The sequence below is a fragment of the Rhinatrema bivittatum genome, chromosome 5 (genome assembly GCF_901001135.1).
Source record: "Rhinatrema bivittatum chromosome 5, aRhiBiv1.1, whole genome shotgun sequence".
Classification (NCBI taxonomy): Eukaryota; Metazoa; Chordata; class Amphibia; order Gymnophiona; family Rhinatrematidae; genus Rhinatrema; species Rhinatrema bivittatum.
Window position 1 is genome coordinate 101910018 of NC_042619.1, and position 18370 is coordinate 101928387.

The 18370-nt window shown below is 50.9% G+C and overlaps 1 protein-coding gene across 7 annotated transcripts in view; it reads left to right on the forward strand.

Moving 5' to 3' along the window:
- Positions 1-18370, forward strand: part of PDS5B (PDS5 cohesin associated factor B) — a 644248-nt gene that overhangs the window by 567259 nt on the left and 58619 nt on the right. For all 7 annotated transcript variants that reach the window (XM_029602667.1, XM_029602671.1, XM_029602673.1 and 4 more), the window contains one exon: positions 1954-2016. In XM_029602667.1, coding sequence (XP_029458527.1) covers positions 1954-2016 — 63 coding nt within the window. The remainder of the gene's footprint in view (positions 1-1953; positions 2017-18370) is intronic.

Here is an 18370-nt window from a genome sequence, read left to right on the forward strand (position 1 = left end):
GTACGTGAATGGGCTTTCAGAAATCTGCTGTCCAACAAAATAATCCTGATCCAAACTGAAAATTAAATAGCCATGCGGTATGTCAACAAGCAAGGAGGTTTGGGATCATACCTCCCGTGACAGAAAGTGGTCCAGATCTGGTCATGGGCCCTATCCACGGGATGATGCTCAAGGCCATGTACTTGGCTGGAATGGAGAACGTAATAGCAGTCAGGGTGAGTTGCACTTTTAGATCCTGAAAATGGTCTGTGGATCAAGGGGTCACCAATTGGATCTTCCACCTCTGGGGAAGCTCCGATGTGGATCTCTTCACAGTGCCTTGGAACAAGAAGGTTCCCCATTTCTGCTCCCTGTATAGGTCACGTGGCAAACCAGCCTCGGATGCCCTTGCTGGCATTGGGGCAGGGGTCTCCTGTATGTGTATCCTCCAGCTCCATTATAAGCGAAGACTATCTTGAAACTTCGTCACGACAAAAGGACTATGATTCTAATAGCCCCTGGTTGGCTAAGACAGGTCTGGTTTTCACTCCTCAAAGAGATGTCCCTCTGGAAACCAGTCAGACTAGGGACTTCCCCAGATCCCATCACACAAGATCGAGGCTGTTAATGCATGCGATAAGCCCTTAATGCATGCGAAAACGTCTTTAATGCATGCGATAGCACCATAACGTATGGTGCGATGCAAATCCGAAAAAGAGGAGTTAGGGGTGGGAGTGGGCTGGGTTTACCGTTTTGCGAAGCCCTACCGCATGGCTTTAATGCCGATTTTAGTTACACCTTTTTCAGTAGTGTTAAGCCGTGCGATAGCTTGCATTAAGGCTTTATCGCATTTTGCAATGTGTTCTCAAATGCCTGTTTTAGTAGTTTGGAGGCTCCCGGAGCACCAGCCAAGCTATCCAGGCTCCGTCCGAGAGAGAGAGAGACTAGCCATAATGCCCCAACACTAGATAGATATTTATATCTCTATGGGAGGCCCACCTAGTAACTCGAGGTGAGGTTTAGGTATTAGTGTAGGGTTTAGGGGTCACTTTGACATTCAAAGTGAGACGTACGGACAGGACAGTGCTCTCTTCTGAAGATTTGATGACCCTCGGAGTGAGGAAACTCACTCAAAGATGAGATTTGTGCAATGTTCTCTCAAGCTCTCTCTCTCTCTCTCTCTTCCCCCCCCCCCCCCCCAAAAAAAATCAGTGGCTCTGATAGTAAACATGGCCCCCCAGTGGTTGTATGTAGGAAATACCACACTTCTGGCACTTATCACAATTTGCGGTAACTTAGCTCTTTCCATAGGTATTAGTGCAAATTGCAATAAACTGCCTATTCCCGTAAAACACGCCCCTTTTTCTATCGCATGCGGTATTTAGTGCATTTTGATAAATCCAGGCCATAGTTTGGTAAAGATGCTGAGAAGGTACCTTTAAAACTTTGAGCTTGGAGAAAAAAAGAGGATGTCACCCATCTTATATGGCTATTTGATCTGCTGTCCACAGAGAAAACATGTTACAGGTAAGCAGCTTCATGTTCTAACTCTCAAAATCTATTCAATGTCTATTTTCTTTAAACACACACAATGTTTTACAGTTGCAAACAGTCCTCACCCTTACTAGCTCACAAATTTAATCCAAAGTCTGTTATCCCTGAACACACACAATGCTTAGTACTTAAAAACAAATACTAGCCTTAAAAACTAACATACAATATACACAGCCAGTAATAGTTTAACTGTTTTAAGAACATTTTTTTCAAGATATAAGCAGAAAAAACTTCAGTTGTAAATGTTGTTTTGTGGTTATTCTGTTGCATATGATAGGATTCTTTGTGTTTTGTTTTTGAGTATGCATTCTCTTGAGGATCTTTTTGTATCCTTTGAAATTTAGCCTTCAATTTTGTATTAATTGAGTGTGGTGCTCTATCTTCTTTTCATCAACTAAATGATTCTTTTTTTCTTTCCAGAACTTTAGTAACACCAAAAATTATTTGCCTCCAGAAATGAAATCTTTTTTCACACCTGGAAAGGTATATTTTCTTTGTGTCATAAAATGTTTTGTGAAATAAATTATATAGTAAAAACGTTTTATATAAAATGGTCTTTGCATGTGTATATATAAAGAGATAAATATACATGTGGAAATATGCAAACCTTCAGAACTTTGTTCATTTATAAACTTCATATTCATAGCTGTTATCCTTAGATTAGTTACTTTTCTCTCCTGCTCTGGCTCAAGAAGAGTATGCCTGGACCTGCACTTGACACATTCTTCTAGGGGTCTGGAACAGGATCCATCTAGACTATCTTCCCAGAGTACACAGAGGGAATCTGTTGGCCCATGCTGGTTCTCTCTCCCCTTCTCAGAAGAAAATAGTTGACAATAGTGCATGTGTACACACATGGGTGATGTCATCAGATAGCACCAACAAAAATTATTTTCAGTGCTTTCTGGAAAATTATTGGAGACATAATCATGTGCAAGTGGTTCCTGTTCTCCTGGAGCCACGCAGTGGCCTCAGCTCATTGTTTTCTGTGGTGAGCATTGGATATGTTTCACCACCTCAGCTGTGATTGGCTCTGCAGACTTATTTTGTTCCCTTTTCATGTCATTGTGCCTTAGTGTTCCTGTGCACTCCCTATATATAGATATATATAGATATAGGGGGGGGAGAAGAGTCCTTCCCCCCCCCCCACCGATTTATTTTGCCTTTTGGTTTGTTATAAACACTGTCAAATCCTGACAAATCCTCAGGGAAAATAAATAAAAATTGAAAATAAAGGTCCCTATCTTTATTTATTTATGTATTTATTGGCTGCCTGTACCAAGGTGGCATGTATACATACATACATAGTCTAACACATATAATACTGATGAAACACTACTTGGGAAAAAATAAAAAATCACTGAAAATCTTTTTTTGTGTTATGTCAGTAGATCTGCTTTGACCATGGCTTCTGACAGATCCTGATCATGGTTCCATTTTTTTCTTCTTCAGGCGTCTTTATTCAGAATTTCTTCTGGTTTTGTGTCATTAGTGTCCTACTGCCACTTCTTCTTCGCCCAGTTAGACCAGTCCAGACAAACAGATGGAGATAGCAATCAACAGGTTTGATGATATTGCTCCTTATAACTTCCATGCTGACACCAGCCTGCCAGTATTCTGTCTCCAACAGATGATGGACAAGTATTCCGTGATGTTGACTTCAGCCTGTTAGGTTGAACAGGAAAATGTAGCAGGGTGCTCCTGAGATGAGAAGCTTGCCTTCCGTCAGTAGTGCTGGATCCTTGACTGAATTTTTAGAGGTTCCTCTTGAGGAGAAAGTTTGATGGTCACTCAGTGGCACAATTCAGGACCCAAGGGGCTTCCAGGGGAGCAATTATTCCTCCTCTTCCCCCTCCTCTTGCCTTAAGATAGTCTGTGGCTCCTGGAGTGAAAGTGCTTTCTCTTCCTTCCTTGGTGAAACATGATCTAGATCTGGGGTTGTGGTCTTGGGTCTGGTCTTGAGAATTCCTTTCCCTTCCCCTCTCGCCCCTCTCTCTGCTCTTCTTTCCAGCTGGAAAAGAGGATGTGCTTTGCCTGCCCTCGTTGGCCTTGCAGGCTTTGGTTTGCAGCTATTAAAGTGTAACGAAAAAAAAGTGTTCCAAAGCAGAGTCTAGCAGTTGCAGTTGGCTGGAGAGCAGATGGAGAATTGTTGATGAGAACCTGCTGCTTTTTCGAGGCGGTTAGCTGCAGCGGTGAGTACTAGGCACTATTTATCTGTCACAGCAGGAGATCAAGTTCACCATTGTACACGCTGGTGGCTCTTTGAAGAAGCAGCCTAATTGGATTTTGGTCACATTGGAGGGGAGAAAATAGTTCAGAACTGTGTTGTCCAGTTTGGGGGTGCCCACTTTTGCAGACCTTAGGGGCTGCCATTTCCTGCCGGGAAGGCTCCGTATTGTGAAATGCAGTTATTTTGGGACTTGCTGGGACTGAAAAGGAGCTCGGCTGCCATCTCTCAGCTCCACATTGCAGGAACCTGCATTGGTATAGAGGCAGAACTCCTAAGGGAGCAATAGCATTTTTCCTCCTCCTCAGATAGTTTAAAAAAAGAGAACCTTGGCTGACTTTGTTTGCTGGCCTTAAGGTTTAGAGGAAAATGGCAAGGCAGTGTCCAGGGTTCCTTCTTCTTTGGTTGGGGCCTTCTCCTGGGAATGAGTGCTACAATCTGTTCCAGCAGTTGGCCCCAGAATTTGGTTCCTCACTTACAGAATTATAAAGGGGAAAAAAAGAAAATTCCTCTTATGAAGCAGTTTTGTGGGAGATAAGGCATCTCAGTCTCTTCCTTGGACAGAGTTAGGTTCTGCAATCCACCCTGGATTCTTCAGCTATGTTGAGTGTTTTTTTTAAGAGCAAGAAGCCTAAAGGAGATGACAGGCAGTGGGTCTTTCACAGAGTATGAGAAAATGGCTAAAGTCTTGGGTCTATTGGTAGCGAACGAGACAGTGTGGTATTACCTTCTGTGGTAGGGGATGATCCCTTATATGGTTCAGTTCTATTGTAGAGAGGAACTCCTTTACTGTTTAACACCACTGAATTTCATTGAGTAGAGGGAAGACGCTCTGATCGCTATGGAGGATCTTATGATGGCTGCTTAGATCTTTCCTGCTTTGTCTGGTCTTATTTGGCCTGCAGTGGGTTGCCAGAGGGGAGATATGCTAGAGACATTCAAATATCTCAAAGGTTTCCGTGAACAGGAGATGAGCCATTTTCAATGGAAAGGAGGCTCTAGAGCAGTGGTTCTCAACCCTGTCCTGGGGACCCTCCCAGCCAGTCGGGTTTTCAGGCTATCCACAATGAATATGCATGAGAGAAAATTTGCATACACTGCCTCCGTAACATGCAAATTTCCTTTTATTTATTTATTTAGCTTTTTTTTTTTTTTTTTTTTTAATATACCGAGGTATAGCAGAGTTGCCTTCGCTCCGGTTTACATACAGAACAACGTGTTACATTGAACGATGTTTGAAATTTAAAAATATCAAAAATTAACAATAATGAGCAAAGACATAACAAGGAGAATGAGTATAACAGGATAACACAGGGTGGAAACCCTGAGTAGGTGAACAGAGATATCTGGGAACATTGAAAACAGAGGACATCTGCGTCATGAAACAGGGAGATTGATTGAAGGAGATATTGAAAGATAGCAGGCTATGTTAATATACTATAAGTTCATTGAGTGCAGTCTTTAAAAGATTGGTTGAGTAGCCAGGATTTTAGGTCTTTTTTGAAGGATTTTAAGTTTTCTTGATTGGTGAGGAAATGAGGTAATGAGTTCCAAAGTTTTGGGCCAATAATGGAAAGGGCTCTGTTTCTGGTGGAGGATAATTTGGCCTGTGGGAGTGAGGGAATCACTAGTTGGATTTTACTAGTCGTTCTTGTTGTTCGTTGAGAGCAATGTAAGTGAATGATGTCATCAAAGGTGGAGTAATCGGCTTTGTATATTGCATTGTGAAGAATAGAGAGAACTTTGAATTCTTCTCTTTTTTCAATAGGGAGCCACTGTAATTGATTGAGAACAGGTGTAATGTGATCGGTTTTTCTTTTACCTGTTAGTACTCTGGCTGCAGCGTTCTGAAGGAGCTGTAGAGGTCTCAAAGAAGATTTAGGAAGGCCAATCAAAAGGGAGTTGCAGTAATCCAGACTGGAAAATAAGAAGGCTTGTAGGACGGTTTTGAAATCGTGGGGGTGAAGCAGAGGTTTTAGATGTTTTAATATTTGAAGTTTGTAGAAGCCTTCTTTTATTTTTGTAGCGATGTGTTTTTTGTAGTTTAGGTCAATGTCTAACCAAAATCCCAGGTCTTTAACGCTCTCTTTAAGATGGACGAGGGTCTTATCAAAGTGGAAGGGAGGAATTGTTTTATGATCATGGTTTTTTTTGGCAATTAGGATCATTCAGTTTTGCTGGTATTTAGACGTAGTTTAAGATGAATTAGCATGTTTCTGATTGTGTCTAGGTGTGAAGCTGCTTTAGACATAGCATCTTCTATTGAGGAGGAAATTGGAATGAGGAATTGTATATCATCGGCATACATGTAATACGTTATGTCGAGTCTAGATAGGAGATGGTAAAGAGGGGTAAGGTAAATGTTGAATAAGATGGGTGAAAGTGCTGATCCTTGTGGCACACCTGTTTCGAGGGGGATGGGGTTCGATGAGCAATTGTTGTGAGAAACTTTGAAGTGTCTATTATTGATGCATATTCATTGTGGATAGCCTGAAAACCCGACTGGCTGGGGGGGTCCCCAGTACAGGGTTGAGAACCACTGCTCTAGAGCGAGGGATTTCGAGAAAATTTCTTTACAAAAGGGTGGTGGATGTGTGGAACAGCCTCCCAGTGTAAGTAAATACAGTATCTGAGTTCAAGAAAGCAGGGGATAAATATTGGAGATCTCTAAAGAAGTGATGATAATTATAATGCTAAAGTAATTAGACAGATGGGCCAACTGGATGGGCCGCACGTTTTTTTTCGCCATTCTATTTCTATGTTTAAGAGAATCTGTGCTGAAGCAAACCGTAATTGTGGCACATCAGATCTCAGTTTGCTTATTGTATGGTAACAAGGTCTAGTTTGTGTTTTGCATAGAATATACAGTGATCTTCGCACTTGGAAACTGGAGCGGCATAATTGGCAGTTTCCTGCTTAGGTATGGTCTGTTCTGCAGCCAGGAATGTGTCATTGCTAGTGGCAGCTCGGAAGTCCCTCTGGATACGGAATTGGTCCGTGGACTCCATCTCTCCTACCAATCTGACTAAGCTTCTCTTCGGGAGAGGGCCTTTGTTTGAAGAGGAGCTGCGAAAGATAGATAATGCCTGGGAGAACCTCAAAAGTTCCCAGGCTCCTGGAGGTCAAAGTGAAGGCGCCAGCTTGTGGTTTTCCTTCCATAATATCAGGATTTCAGGACATTCCAGCAGGGACAAATTTCGTCCAGTTAGAGGTCTAGGAGCTATTCTCGATTCCAGCCCCCTTGCTCAAAGAAAGAGGGTAAGGATGGTTTCTCAGGATCAATTCCTCAAAGCTACCCAATGCTTCTCCAGTTCGAGATAGGCAGCCATCTATCCCATCTTTCTTGGAGATGGGCTCAAATCACAACCATTCGGTAGGTCCAGGACACCGTGAAAGATGAACAAGGAAGAGGGAAGCGGTTAAGGCCACATTGTGGATGCTTCTTGAACTGGGAACTCCCCAGTACCAAGAGATCAGGAAGACTTAAGCTGCTTTGCTATCTATTTCTGAAGAAGGAGGGCTCCTCCTATTCTCTTCTTGATTTGTAGCATGTCTACCAGTCTTGAAGATAACTAGTTATAGAGATCTTAAGATCTGTCATTATGGCTGACCAAAAAGGAGGGTTCTTATTGTCCTTGCATTAGGAGGCTTATCTCCACATTTCCTTGAGGGCAGGACCATCATTACTTCTTTAGTTGTCCGGTGCTGGGATAACTTTTCCAGTTCTAAGCCCTGCCCTTTGGACTAGTGACAGTTCTAGGATCTTTTTGAAGGCAATAGTGCTGGTGGCAGCTACATTACACAAAGAAGTGTAAGTGGTATTAGGGTGTTCGGTAACATGTCTGATACTGTGCCCCTTGTTTTCCCGCCTTCTACACCTATTGGCGCTGGCAGTGCTACAGACAATTACCTCTCTTACCCTCTTATACCTACACAATCTGAATAGCTCAGAAAAGACCATGTGTTTTTGCCACAGAATCTTTTATTTTTCAGACTTTACACAATTAGCATTTAGAAGAAAAACAGTGCATGTCTTTAAAATCCTTTCTGCTTAACATGGCTTATATGGAATAAAGCTCTGCATCAATAATGGATTGAAACATGCCAGAAACCGTAATCTGCTTGGAGTAATAATAAAGTTAACTAGTTGGCTAGCCCCCCAACTTTAGGAGATTACCTTCTTTTTCACTCTGGAGCAGTCTCTCCCTGGAGGTCTTGCAAGACAGTCTTTGGTGAAGAGAGTGTGTGTTCTCCTAGGACAAGCAGGATGGTAGTCCTCACATGTGGTTGACATCATCCAATGGAGCCTGGCACGGAAAACTTTTGTCAAAGTTTATAGAAGTTTTGACCAGCAGACTGAGCATGCTAAGCCTGCTACTAATCGCACGTCCATGCAAGGTCCCCCTTCAGTCTCTTCTTTTCCGCGGTGCAGTTGCCTCCATGGAGCTCCAACTTTTTCGATTTTTCCTCGATTTCTTTGGGTTGTTTTTTCATGTCCTCGTCGGGTCCCCCTTCGCAGTCTGTGACTCCTCGGTACAGAAAGACTTTTGTGGTCTTTTTTTTTCTAACTTGTGGTCAATTCCTAACTTTCCACTTCCTGGGTGTTTTTCATGGCGTCAACCGGTTTTTGTTGGTGCCCCCAGTGCCTGCAGACCATGCCCATCAAGAATCCACACGAGGTTTGCATCCTTTGCCTTGGGGTCTCGCACGACATCCGTGGGTGCCGTCTGTGCAACCGGATGACACCCAAAGGGCGTCGGGCATGCATCGACAAAATGGAGAAACTTTTCGGGACCCTGAAGTCCTCCACACCTGCATTGGTTTCTTTGACACCCAAGGATCGCGGGGAGCAGTCTGAACCGCTTCCCCTTGCAACCTCTCTGGCTAACACCTCCAAGGACCGAAGAGAGGGAGATTGATCTTTGATGGTGTCTCCACTCTCCCGGACCTTGGGGTCATCGGCTTCCTCTGCATTGAGGGAAGACTGGGCCGAGTTCCAGAAGCGGTCCCGTAAGCACTGGCACCGATCACCGTCTAGACACGGTTCCAGCTCCGGAGCGGCATCGGCAACCATCGAGCTGTCATCGAAATGGCACCGGCCATCGGAGGCCCCATCCTCCGGTGCCCTGGTAGCCCGAGGTGTTCCCCGCCGACACCACTGCAGGGCGCTGTGCCTCCTTGGGGACCCGAGGATGAACTGGCAACACCTCGTCCCCCTCCATCAGTCCTGGCCACCCGGGACTTCCAGGAGGAGTTGGACTGCAGAGCAATCGGCGGTGCTCAAGGCACTGCAAAGCGTTGAGCTGCCACTGCCCAAGCCTCCGCCATCGATGTTGGCACCTCTGCTGGAGCATCTGGATGTCCTTCTTGGTGCCCTACCGATGCAGCTGGTGCCTGAGGGGCCCTCGATGCGCAACTTGCCACTGATGCCCTCCACCAGAGCGATCCCGATTCTCAAGCCCTCAGAGAAGGAAAATGCGGCCAGTACTGTGTTCCCTCGCCCACGGTTCCCCGAGCCTTTACCAGATCCCTCCGGCTTACCATGGCCGGTGATCCCCTCGATGTTAGGGGAACCATCTGTGCCATCAGTGCCCTGACGGCCTATGAAGCTCTTGGAGCCCAGGGCTTATGGCTCTCGCCCTCGCTGTCCTGGCTCAAGTGAGGAGGAGGGTCCCTGTGACTCCTGGGGTGATGGCTCCAGAGACTCTCATCCTACTCCGATGACACTCTCTCTGAACCCTCTCCTCCAGAGGAGTGGCACCAGTCGTCCCGTTCCCCCCCCCCCCCCCCCCCCCGTCCCCCCCTGAGGACTTGAGCTTTGCGGGGTTTGTCTGGGCCATGGCTGAACCATTCCCTTCCAGCTGCTTACGGAGGAGGATGCACGACATAAGATGCTGGAAGGGCTCTAGTTCATCGACGCTCCCAAGGAGATCGTGGCAGCTCCTATCCATGATACTTTTAAGGACTTCCTCCTCCCCATGTGGGGAGCACCCCATTTCTATCTCTCCCGTCAATAGGCCAACACCACCTACTTGGTGCAGCAGGCCATGGCGTTTGAAAAGCGACATCTCCCCTATCAGTCGATGGTCGTGGAGTCTGCCTTGAAAAAGGCCCGGTGCTCCCGCACTCATGCCTCCGCCCCTCCGGGTCGTGAGCATAGGGAGCTCGATGCCCTGGGCAGGAAAGTCTTCCAAGGCACCATGCTGGTGGCCCGCAACTCTGCCTACCAGCTTTATATGTTCCAATATATGGGTCCAGGACTTTGCTGAGGGCCTGCCTCAACAGCAGCAAGAGGCCCTCTTGGCCATTACCCTGCTGGGTCTCAAAGCAGGAAAGCATGAGGTGCATTCCACCTATGATGTTTTTGAGACAGCGGCCCGCGTAGTGGCAGTGGGCATCAGCACCAGGAGAATGGCATGGCTCCGGGCCTCTGATCTCCGGCAGGGGTTCCAGGATAGGCTAGCTGACCTCCCTTGCACAAGTGAAAACCTCTTTGGTGATAAGGTCCAGGATGCGGTATTGCAATTGAAGGAACATCAACAGCTTTCTGCTAGCACCTCTGGAGGCCCGTCCTCAGCCATGAAATCCTACAGGCCGTGTTCCCGGAAGCCCTTTTACTGGCAAAGGAAATATTATCCTCCAGCCGCCCAGGCTCGTATGCCACGCACTGGTTCCAGGGGCCATCCTCGCCAACAGCGAGCGCCCAGTCCCCAACCGACCCCCCAGCAAGCCATGGCCACGGGCTTTTGACTGGCGGCGAGGTAGCAAAGGCCAGTTGACCATACCCCTGATGTTTGATCCCCCGGTCGGAGGCAAGTTCTTGAGCTTCGCCCATCACTGGGAAAAGATCACATCAAACCGATGGGTCCTCACTATCATCCATCAGGGGTACTGTCTAAACTTCAGTTGGCTCCCAGAGACCTCTGCCCCAGCTCCATCGTGGGGTTCGTCCACTCACCTGGTCATACTTCAGACAGAACTCTCTTCCCTTCTCGTGGCGGGCACAGTGGAACCGGTCCCTCGCCATCAAGAAGCCGAGGGTTCTATTCAAGGTATTTCCTCATTCCGAAGAGGAATGGTGGCTTGCACCCCATTCTCGACCTCCGGGCGTTGAACAAGTTTCTCGTAAGAGAAAAGTTCAAGATGGTCTGTCTAGGCACGCTGATCCCGCTCCTCAGAGGAGAAGACTGGCTTTGCTCCCTCAATCTTAAGGAGGATTACACACACATTGCAATTGTCCCCAGCCACCAGAAGTACCTCCGCTTTGTGGTGGGGAAAGCACATTGCTAGTGCAAATTGCTGCCCTTGGGGCTGTCATCGGCCCCCCACATTTTTACCAAATGCCTAGTGGTGGTGGCCGCCTACCTCAGGCATTGCTTGGTGCATGTGTTCCCCTACCTGGACGTCTGGTTCGTCAAGAGCGACTTCCTCTCAGGAGCCTTGCAGGCTCTGACCTTGACGGTGCAGACGCTGCAGATGGTGGACTTTGTCATAAACTACCCCCAGTCTCATCTCTGCCCATCTCCTCAGCTGGACTTCATAGGCGCCAGGCTGGACACGGTGCAGGCGAAAGCTGTTTTGCCCAGAGATCAGGCAATCTCCCTTGCCTCACTGGCTACCCTTGTCCAGAACAGCCGGAAGGTGCCAGCTCACCTCTGCTCTGCCTGCTGGGCCACATGGCGGCCTCCGTCCATGTGACCCCTTTGGCTCACCTCTGTATGAAGAGAGCCTAATGGATCCTGCGGTCCCAGTGGCAGCAGGGTTTCCCAGGATCTTGAGCCTGTCACAATTACAGACCCTCTGAGTGTCCCTGTCCTGGTGGGAAGATCTTTCCAACCTAGAAAAAGGACTTCCCCTCCAACCCTCTCCACCTCAGGTGATTCTTATCACCTGATGCTTCCCCTCAAGGCTGGGGAGCCCATGTGAAAGGTATCCACATGCAAATTCTTTGGACTGCCTCCAAGTTTGCATGTGGAAATCCTTGGACAGCTGGTACCTGAATGCCCACAAAATGTGGATACAATTTGTGAGCATTCAGGTACCAGCTGTCCAAGGAAGTCCTAATTTGGACGGACAACCAAGTAGTGATGTGGTATATCAACAAGCAGGGCGGCACAGGTTAATTCCTCCTTGACCACGAAGGCGGTACAAGTGTGGAACTGGGCCCTTTCACAGGGAATGTCTCTACGAGTGACCTACCTGCCGGGCCATCTCAACGTACTAGCGGACCGCTCAAGCTGCTTCTTCCAGCCACATGAGTGGTCCTTCAACCCGGAGGTAGCGGCCAAGCTGTTTTGCCAATGGGGTACACTGGATGTGGCTCTCTTTGCCTCCCCACACAACCACAAGGTGAGCAGGTATTGCTCCCTTGTATTGGAAGACAGCCATCCGGCCTGTGATGCCTTCTCCTTCCACAGGGGATGGGCCTGCTATATGCGTATCCCCCTCTACCGTTCCTCTTGAGGACTCTGCTGAAGATTCAGCAGGACAGAGGGACCATGATCCTTGTGGCACCTTCTTGGCCCAGACAGATCTGGTTCCTGCTTCTGCAGGACCTGTCGGTGCAGGCACCCATCTGGGTGGGCGACGCCCAATCTCATCTCGCAGAATTAGGGCACCTTGTGCCATCCAAACCTCTGGGCGCTGGCCCTCACGGGTTGGATGTTGAGAGCTTAGTCCTACAGCCTTTAGAGCTGTGTCTCCCAGGTCCTGGTGGCATCTCTCAAGTCCTACAGTTCGACGTGGAAAAGGTTTTCCATTTAGTGCGAGGATCATGATTTGGATCCTTTCTCATGTCCTGTGGCATCTATCCGAGTCTGGGCTTTAAACTAGCTCAGTCAGAGTGCACCTCAGCGCCGTCAGCGCGTACCATCGGGGTATCACTGGCACACCCGTTTCAGTCCAACCTTTAGTGGGCCGTTTCATGCGGGGCCTCCTCCAGCTGAAGCCCCCCTCTTCAGCCTCCGGTTTCGTCTTGGGACCTCAGTGTTGTCCTGGCGCGGCTCATGCGTCGTCCTTTTGAGCTGCTGTGATCCGGTGACCTGATGTTCGTCACCTAGAAAGTCGTATTCCTGGTGGCAATTACTTCGGCTCTTTGGGTCAGTGAGCTTCAGGCTCTGGTTACGTATGCACTATACACGAAGTTCTTTCACGATTGTGTGGTCTTGCGTACGCATCCGAAGTTTCTGCCCAAAGTTGTGACTGATTTTCATATCGATCAGTCCATCATTTTAACCACCTTCTTTCCGAGGCCTCATTCCCACCCGGGAGAACGGGCCCTTCATACCTTGGACTGCAAAAGAGCCTTGGCTTTCTACTTTGATCGCATTGCCGGCCGCAGACAGTCCACCCAGCTCTTCATGTCCTTTGATTTCAACATGCTGGGAGTGGCAGTAGGTAAACAGACCTTGTCGAACTGACTTGCGTATTGCATCACATTCTGCTATGTGCAGGCAGGCCTTATGCTAGCCGGAAGAGTAAAGGCTCACTCTGTGCGGGCTATGGCAACATTGGTGGCGCATTTGCGTGCTGTCCCCGTCGTCGAGATCTTCCGGGCAGTGACCTGGAGTTCTCTTCATATGTTTGTGGCTCATTGTTTGGATAAAGACTGGTTTCAGGACAGTGGTTTTGGTCAATCTGTCCTGTGCAACCTGTTCCAGGCCTGAACCCAACTCTTCGTGCCTTTGTGGTAGCCTGACAGTCCCCTGCTGTTCCACAGCGCCACAGTTGTGTTGTATCTGTTGACACCTTGTTTTGTCGCTGTTGGTCTCTCCTGTTAGCAGGGGCAGTCCGGAGCTTGGTATTCACCCACATGTGAGGACTATCATCCTGCTTGTCCTAGGAAAAAGCGCAGTTCCCTGTACGTACCCGGATCAGTCCAGACACCTGGGTTGTGACTCCGCACCAGCAGGTGGAGACAGAGTAAAACTTGTCGGGCTCCCTACATATAGTAAGGTGCCACCCACAGCCCCTCAGTCTTTCTCTGTCTCCAGCAGATGGGGCAGGTCCACCCACAGTCTCTGGGATCCCTGGGGTTGGAGTTAGCCAGTCAGGGATAGATAGGAAAAAAAAAAAAAAAAAAGAACAGAAAAAAAAAGAGGATAGCGGATTCCCTTTTTTATTTTAATTCATAGAAAAAAAAAAAAATTTCAGGAAGTTTTAGTCAGGAGGCTCCCGTTGGCAGTGTCTCCCAGGGGGGTTGCCAGATCCTGAGGGGATCATCCTCCCCTGGTAGAGGCCGCTGCTGGGGTCGAGGACCCGGCCCCTCTGGCAGCAGCGTTGGGGGTGACACCGGGGAGCCCGGTTCACTCACCCCCAGTGAAGCCCGGAGGCCTTCAGCACCCTGGTCAGCGAACGAAGTAAAAAAAAAAAAAAAAAAAAAGGTTCTTTTATTTTTGCGCCGTCTCTCTCTCTCTCTCTCTCTCTCTCTCCCGCGCGACGGTTTCGTTCGGGGGGGGGGGGGGGGCGTTTTTCCCTTAGGGCGGCGGCGTCCGTTGACTCACTTCTCGGCCGAGATGCCCGTCGGGGCCGCCAGCCGCGCGTGCGGTTCTGCGCACACGCGGGTCTCGAGGGACGGCATGTGCTCGAGTTGCCTCGCCAGAGGCGAGGGACCGTCCGGGGCCGATCGGGGGGGTCGGACCCGGGCGTCTCGTTCGCCGCCGCACGTTGTTTCGGTTCAGGAGGGGGGCCGGATCCGTTCCCGCTTAGCGCGGGAACGGCGGCCATTTTGTCGACCGTCCACGAGGCGACCAGGAGAGCCATGGAACATGGCTCCCAGCCCCCTCCGCTCTCTCCCCAGCCTCGGGCCGCGTCGGGGGCGCCTCGGGGTGCCTCCGATGCGGCTGACTGGGGCTCGGGGGAGGGGCACTCGGACTCGGAGGAGTCCTTTTTGGAGGATTTTAATTTTTTATTAAAAAAGTTGGCGAAGTATCAGAGGGAGCGGCGCAGGCACAGGAAGGTGCCAGGAGATGAAGATGGACGTTCTCGCTCCCGGAAGAGGTCGGCCCGCCCTAGAGACATGTCGGTGCCCCCGAAGGACAAGCGGCTGGCGCGAGGCGCGCCCCAGGACGCGGACTCAGAATCCACTTCCTCGGAGGAGGAACAGTCGGTCTCGGGGGCGCCTGGAGGGCCTGAGGGGTCCGATGAGCAGGGTCCAGCGCAGGCAGGCGCAGGCAAGGGCGCGCTGATGGGGGATGGTGACGACCCCAAGGTCGTCCGCCTTTTTAAGAGGGAGGAGCTTTTCCCTCTCATTCCAGCGATCCTCGACGAAATTGGAGTGGAGGCCCCACCGGTAGAAACCCGCCAAGGGCCTAAGATGGATCCGGTACTCCTGGGACTCGCGGGCCCTACGGTGGCGTTCCCTTTCCATTTTTCTGCGTCCGACATTCTTTTCCGAGAATGGGACACCCTGGAGCTGGGCCTCAAGGTAAGTAAGGCCATGGATAAGCTATATCCTCTGCCGGAGGATGCTTTGGAGCTACTGCGGCTCCCTCGCGTGGATGCCGCCGTGTCGGCGGTCACCAAGCGGTCGACCATTCCCGTCACAGGCGCTACGGCGCTGCGGGATGTCCAGGATCGGAAGCTGGAAGTGCAGCTCAAGAAAGTTTTCGAGGTGTCAGCCCTGGGAGCCAGGGCAGCTATTTGCAGCAATTTTGCGTTGCGGGCTGGGCTCCGCTGGGCCCAGACCTTACAAGCGAATGCGGGTCTCTCAGAAGGGGAGGCTGCTCAGGCGGACCTTCTGGAGGCGGTAATCGCTTACAGCGCTGATGCCATGCACGATTTGCTGCGCACCTCGGCCCGGGCCATGGTGTCTGCTGTTTCAGCGCGCCGTCTTCTCTGGCTCCGAAACTGGGCGGCGGACGGTACGTCTAAGGCTCATCTCGGCGCCTTGCCTTTTAAGGGGAAGTTGCTGTTTGGGAAGCAGCTGGATGATATCATGCAGTTCCTGAGTGAGAACAAGGCTTTTAAGCTACCGGAGGACAGGCCACGTCCTAGACCCAATTTCTCTGCACGGAACCGTTTTCGAAACAACCGTCGCCAGAGGCCGCAGAGGTCAGCTGGGGCGGGTCAATCCTTCAGAGGAGGCACTGCCAGAGCTTTGACCTGGCCTCAGTCCTTTCGGGGGAAGAGATTTAACCGGTCAGGGGGATCCTCGGCGGGATCCGGGGCCAAGTCGGCCCAATGATACGCGATTGGTTCGTTTCTCGGCGAGGGCTCAGGAGGCCGTTCCACTAGTGGGAGCGCGCCTCGAGCGTTTTTACGAGGAATGGACCAAAATCACTTCGGACCAGTGGGTGTTAGACGTGATAAGACACAGTTACGCGTTAGAATTTGCACGTCTACCCTGGGACAAGTTTCTCGTCTCCCCCTGCAAGGCCGTAGCCAAGAGAGCCGCCGTACGGGCAACCCTCCAGCGTCTGGAGGCCCTAGGCGCCATTACTACCGTTCCGCCGACGCAACGGGGCATGGGAAGGTACTCCATTTATTTCGTGGTTCCAAAGAAGGACGGAGCGTACCGTCCGATCCTCGATCTAAAAGGAGTAAACCGGTGCCTTCGTGTTCCCCGGTTCAAGATGGAAACAATTCGCTCGGTAGTGGCTGCGGTTCGCCCGGGCGAGTTCCTAGCGTCCCTGGATCTGACGGAGGCGTATCTCCACATAGGGATCCAGCCAGCCTACCATCGGTACTTGCGATTTTGCATCCTGGGCAAGCATTTTCAGTTCAGGGCTCTTCCCTTCGGTCTAGCCACGGCTCCACGCACTTTCACCAAGGTTATGGTGGTGGTGGCTGCTTGGCTCCGACGGGAAGGGCTCTTCGTTCACCCTTACCTGGACGATTGGCTCATTCGGGCCAAATCCGAGCTGGAGTGTCGGCAAGCGGTGACCAGGGTTCTGCAGCTCTTGCAGTCGCTTGGTTGGGTGGTCAATCTAGCCAAGGGTCACCTTCAGCCCACCCAGAGGTTGGAATATCTGGGGGCCTTGTTCGACACCAAGGAGGCCACGGTATCCTTAACTCAGGACAGAGTCCTCAAGCTCCAAGGACAGGTGAGGCGTTTGCTAGCTCTACGATGCCCTTTGGCCCGCGATTACCTGATGGTCTTGGGTTCCATGGCGTCGACACTCGCCTTGGTGCCCTGGGCTTTTGCTCATCTGCGACCGTTACAATCAGCGTTACTTTCCCGCTGGAGACCGGTCTCGGAGGAGTTCCTGCGCCCGCTGCCTCTCACGGACCGCGCCAGGGCCAGCCTACAGTGGTGGCTCTGCCCCAACCATCTGACGTGCGGCGTTTCTCTGATCCTGCCCAACTGGACGGTGGTCACGACGGATGCCAGTCTCTCGGGTTGGGGAGCGGTCTGTGGGGGGCGGTCGGTGCAGGGTCGGTGGTCAGCCCAGCAATCGCAGTGGCCCATCAATCGGTTGGAGACCAAGGCGGTGGCGCTGGCGTTACAAGCTTTTCTGCCGTGGATTCGGGGCCAGGCGGTACGAGTCCTGTCGGACAACGCCACCACGGTAGCCTATATCAACCGTCAAGGCGGGACAAGGAGTCAGCAAGTGGCAGAGGAGGCGGCTCAGTTGATGTGCTGGGCGGAACGGCACCTCAGCAGCATTGCGGCGTCACACATCGCCGGCGTCGACAACATACAAGCGGACTTCCTCAGCCGGCACCGGCTGGATCCAGGGGAGTGGGAGCTCCCGGAAGTAGCATATCGTCTCATCTGTGCCAGGTGGGGTCAGCCTCGTCTGGATCTGATGGCCACCGCGCAAAACGCAAAGGCTCTGAGGTTCTTCAGCCGTCGGAGGGAGCGGGGCGCGGAAGGGGTCGATGCACTCGTGCTTCCTTGGCCCACGGACGTGCTGCTCTACGTGTTTCCCCCGTGGCCTCTGATAGGCAAGGTGCTCCGTCGGATCGAGCTACATCCGGCGGTGGTGATATTGGTGGCGCCGGAGTGGCCACGGCGTCCGTGGTTCGCGGATCTGCTGCGGCTGGCGGTGGAATCTCCGCTCCGTTTGCGGGGCGACGCGACCATTCTGCGGCAGGGACCCGTTTGTTTGGAGGACGCGGATCACTTCTGTCTCGCGGCTTGGCTTTTGAGAGGGCGCGCCTGAGATCCAAAGGGTACTCCGAGGCAGTGATCACCACGTTGTTGAGGGCGAGAAAACAGTCCACGTCTTTGACCTATATGAGGGTCTGGACGGTCTTTGAGGACTGGTGTAGTGCTCACGAGGTGAACCCCATTCGGCCGGAGGTGCCGGAGATTCTCTCTTTCCTTCAGGAGGGACTCTCAAAGGGACTGTCCTGGAGTACCCTGAAGGTTCAAGTGGCTGCCCTTGGCTGCCTTCGAGGAAAGGTCCGGGGAGTGTCCTTGGCGGGTCATCCAGATGTGACGCGGTTTCTGCGGGGGCAAAGCATCTCCGTCCGCCGGTCCGGAATCCGTGTCCCTCCTGGAACTTAAACTGCGTGCTTTCGGCTCTTTGTGGGTCGCCTTTTGAACCTGTCAAGCGGGCGACGTTGAAGGATTTAACATTGAAAACAGTGTTTTTGGTCGCTATTACGTCCGCTCGTCGGGTCTCGGAGTTACAAACTCTATCTTGTAGAGAACCATTTTTGCGT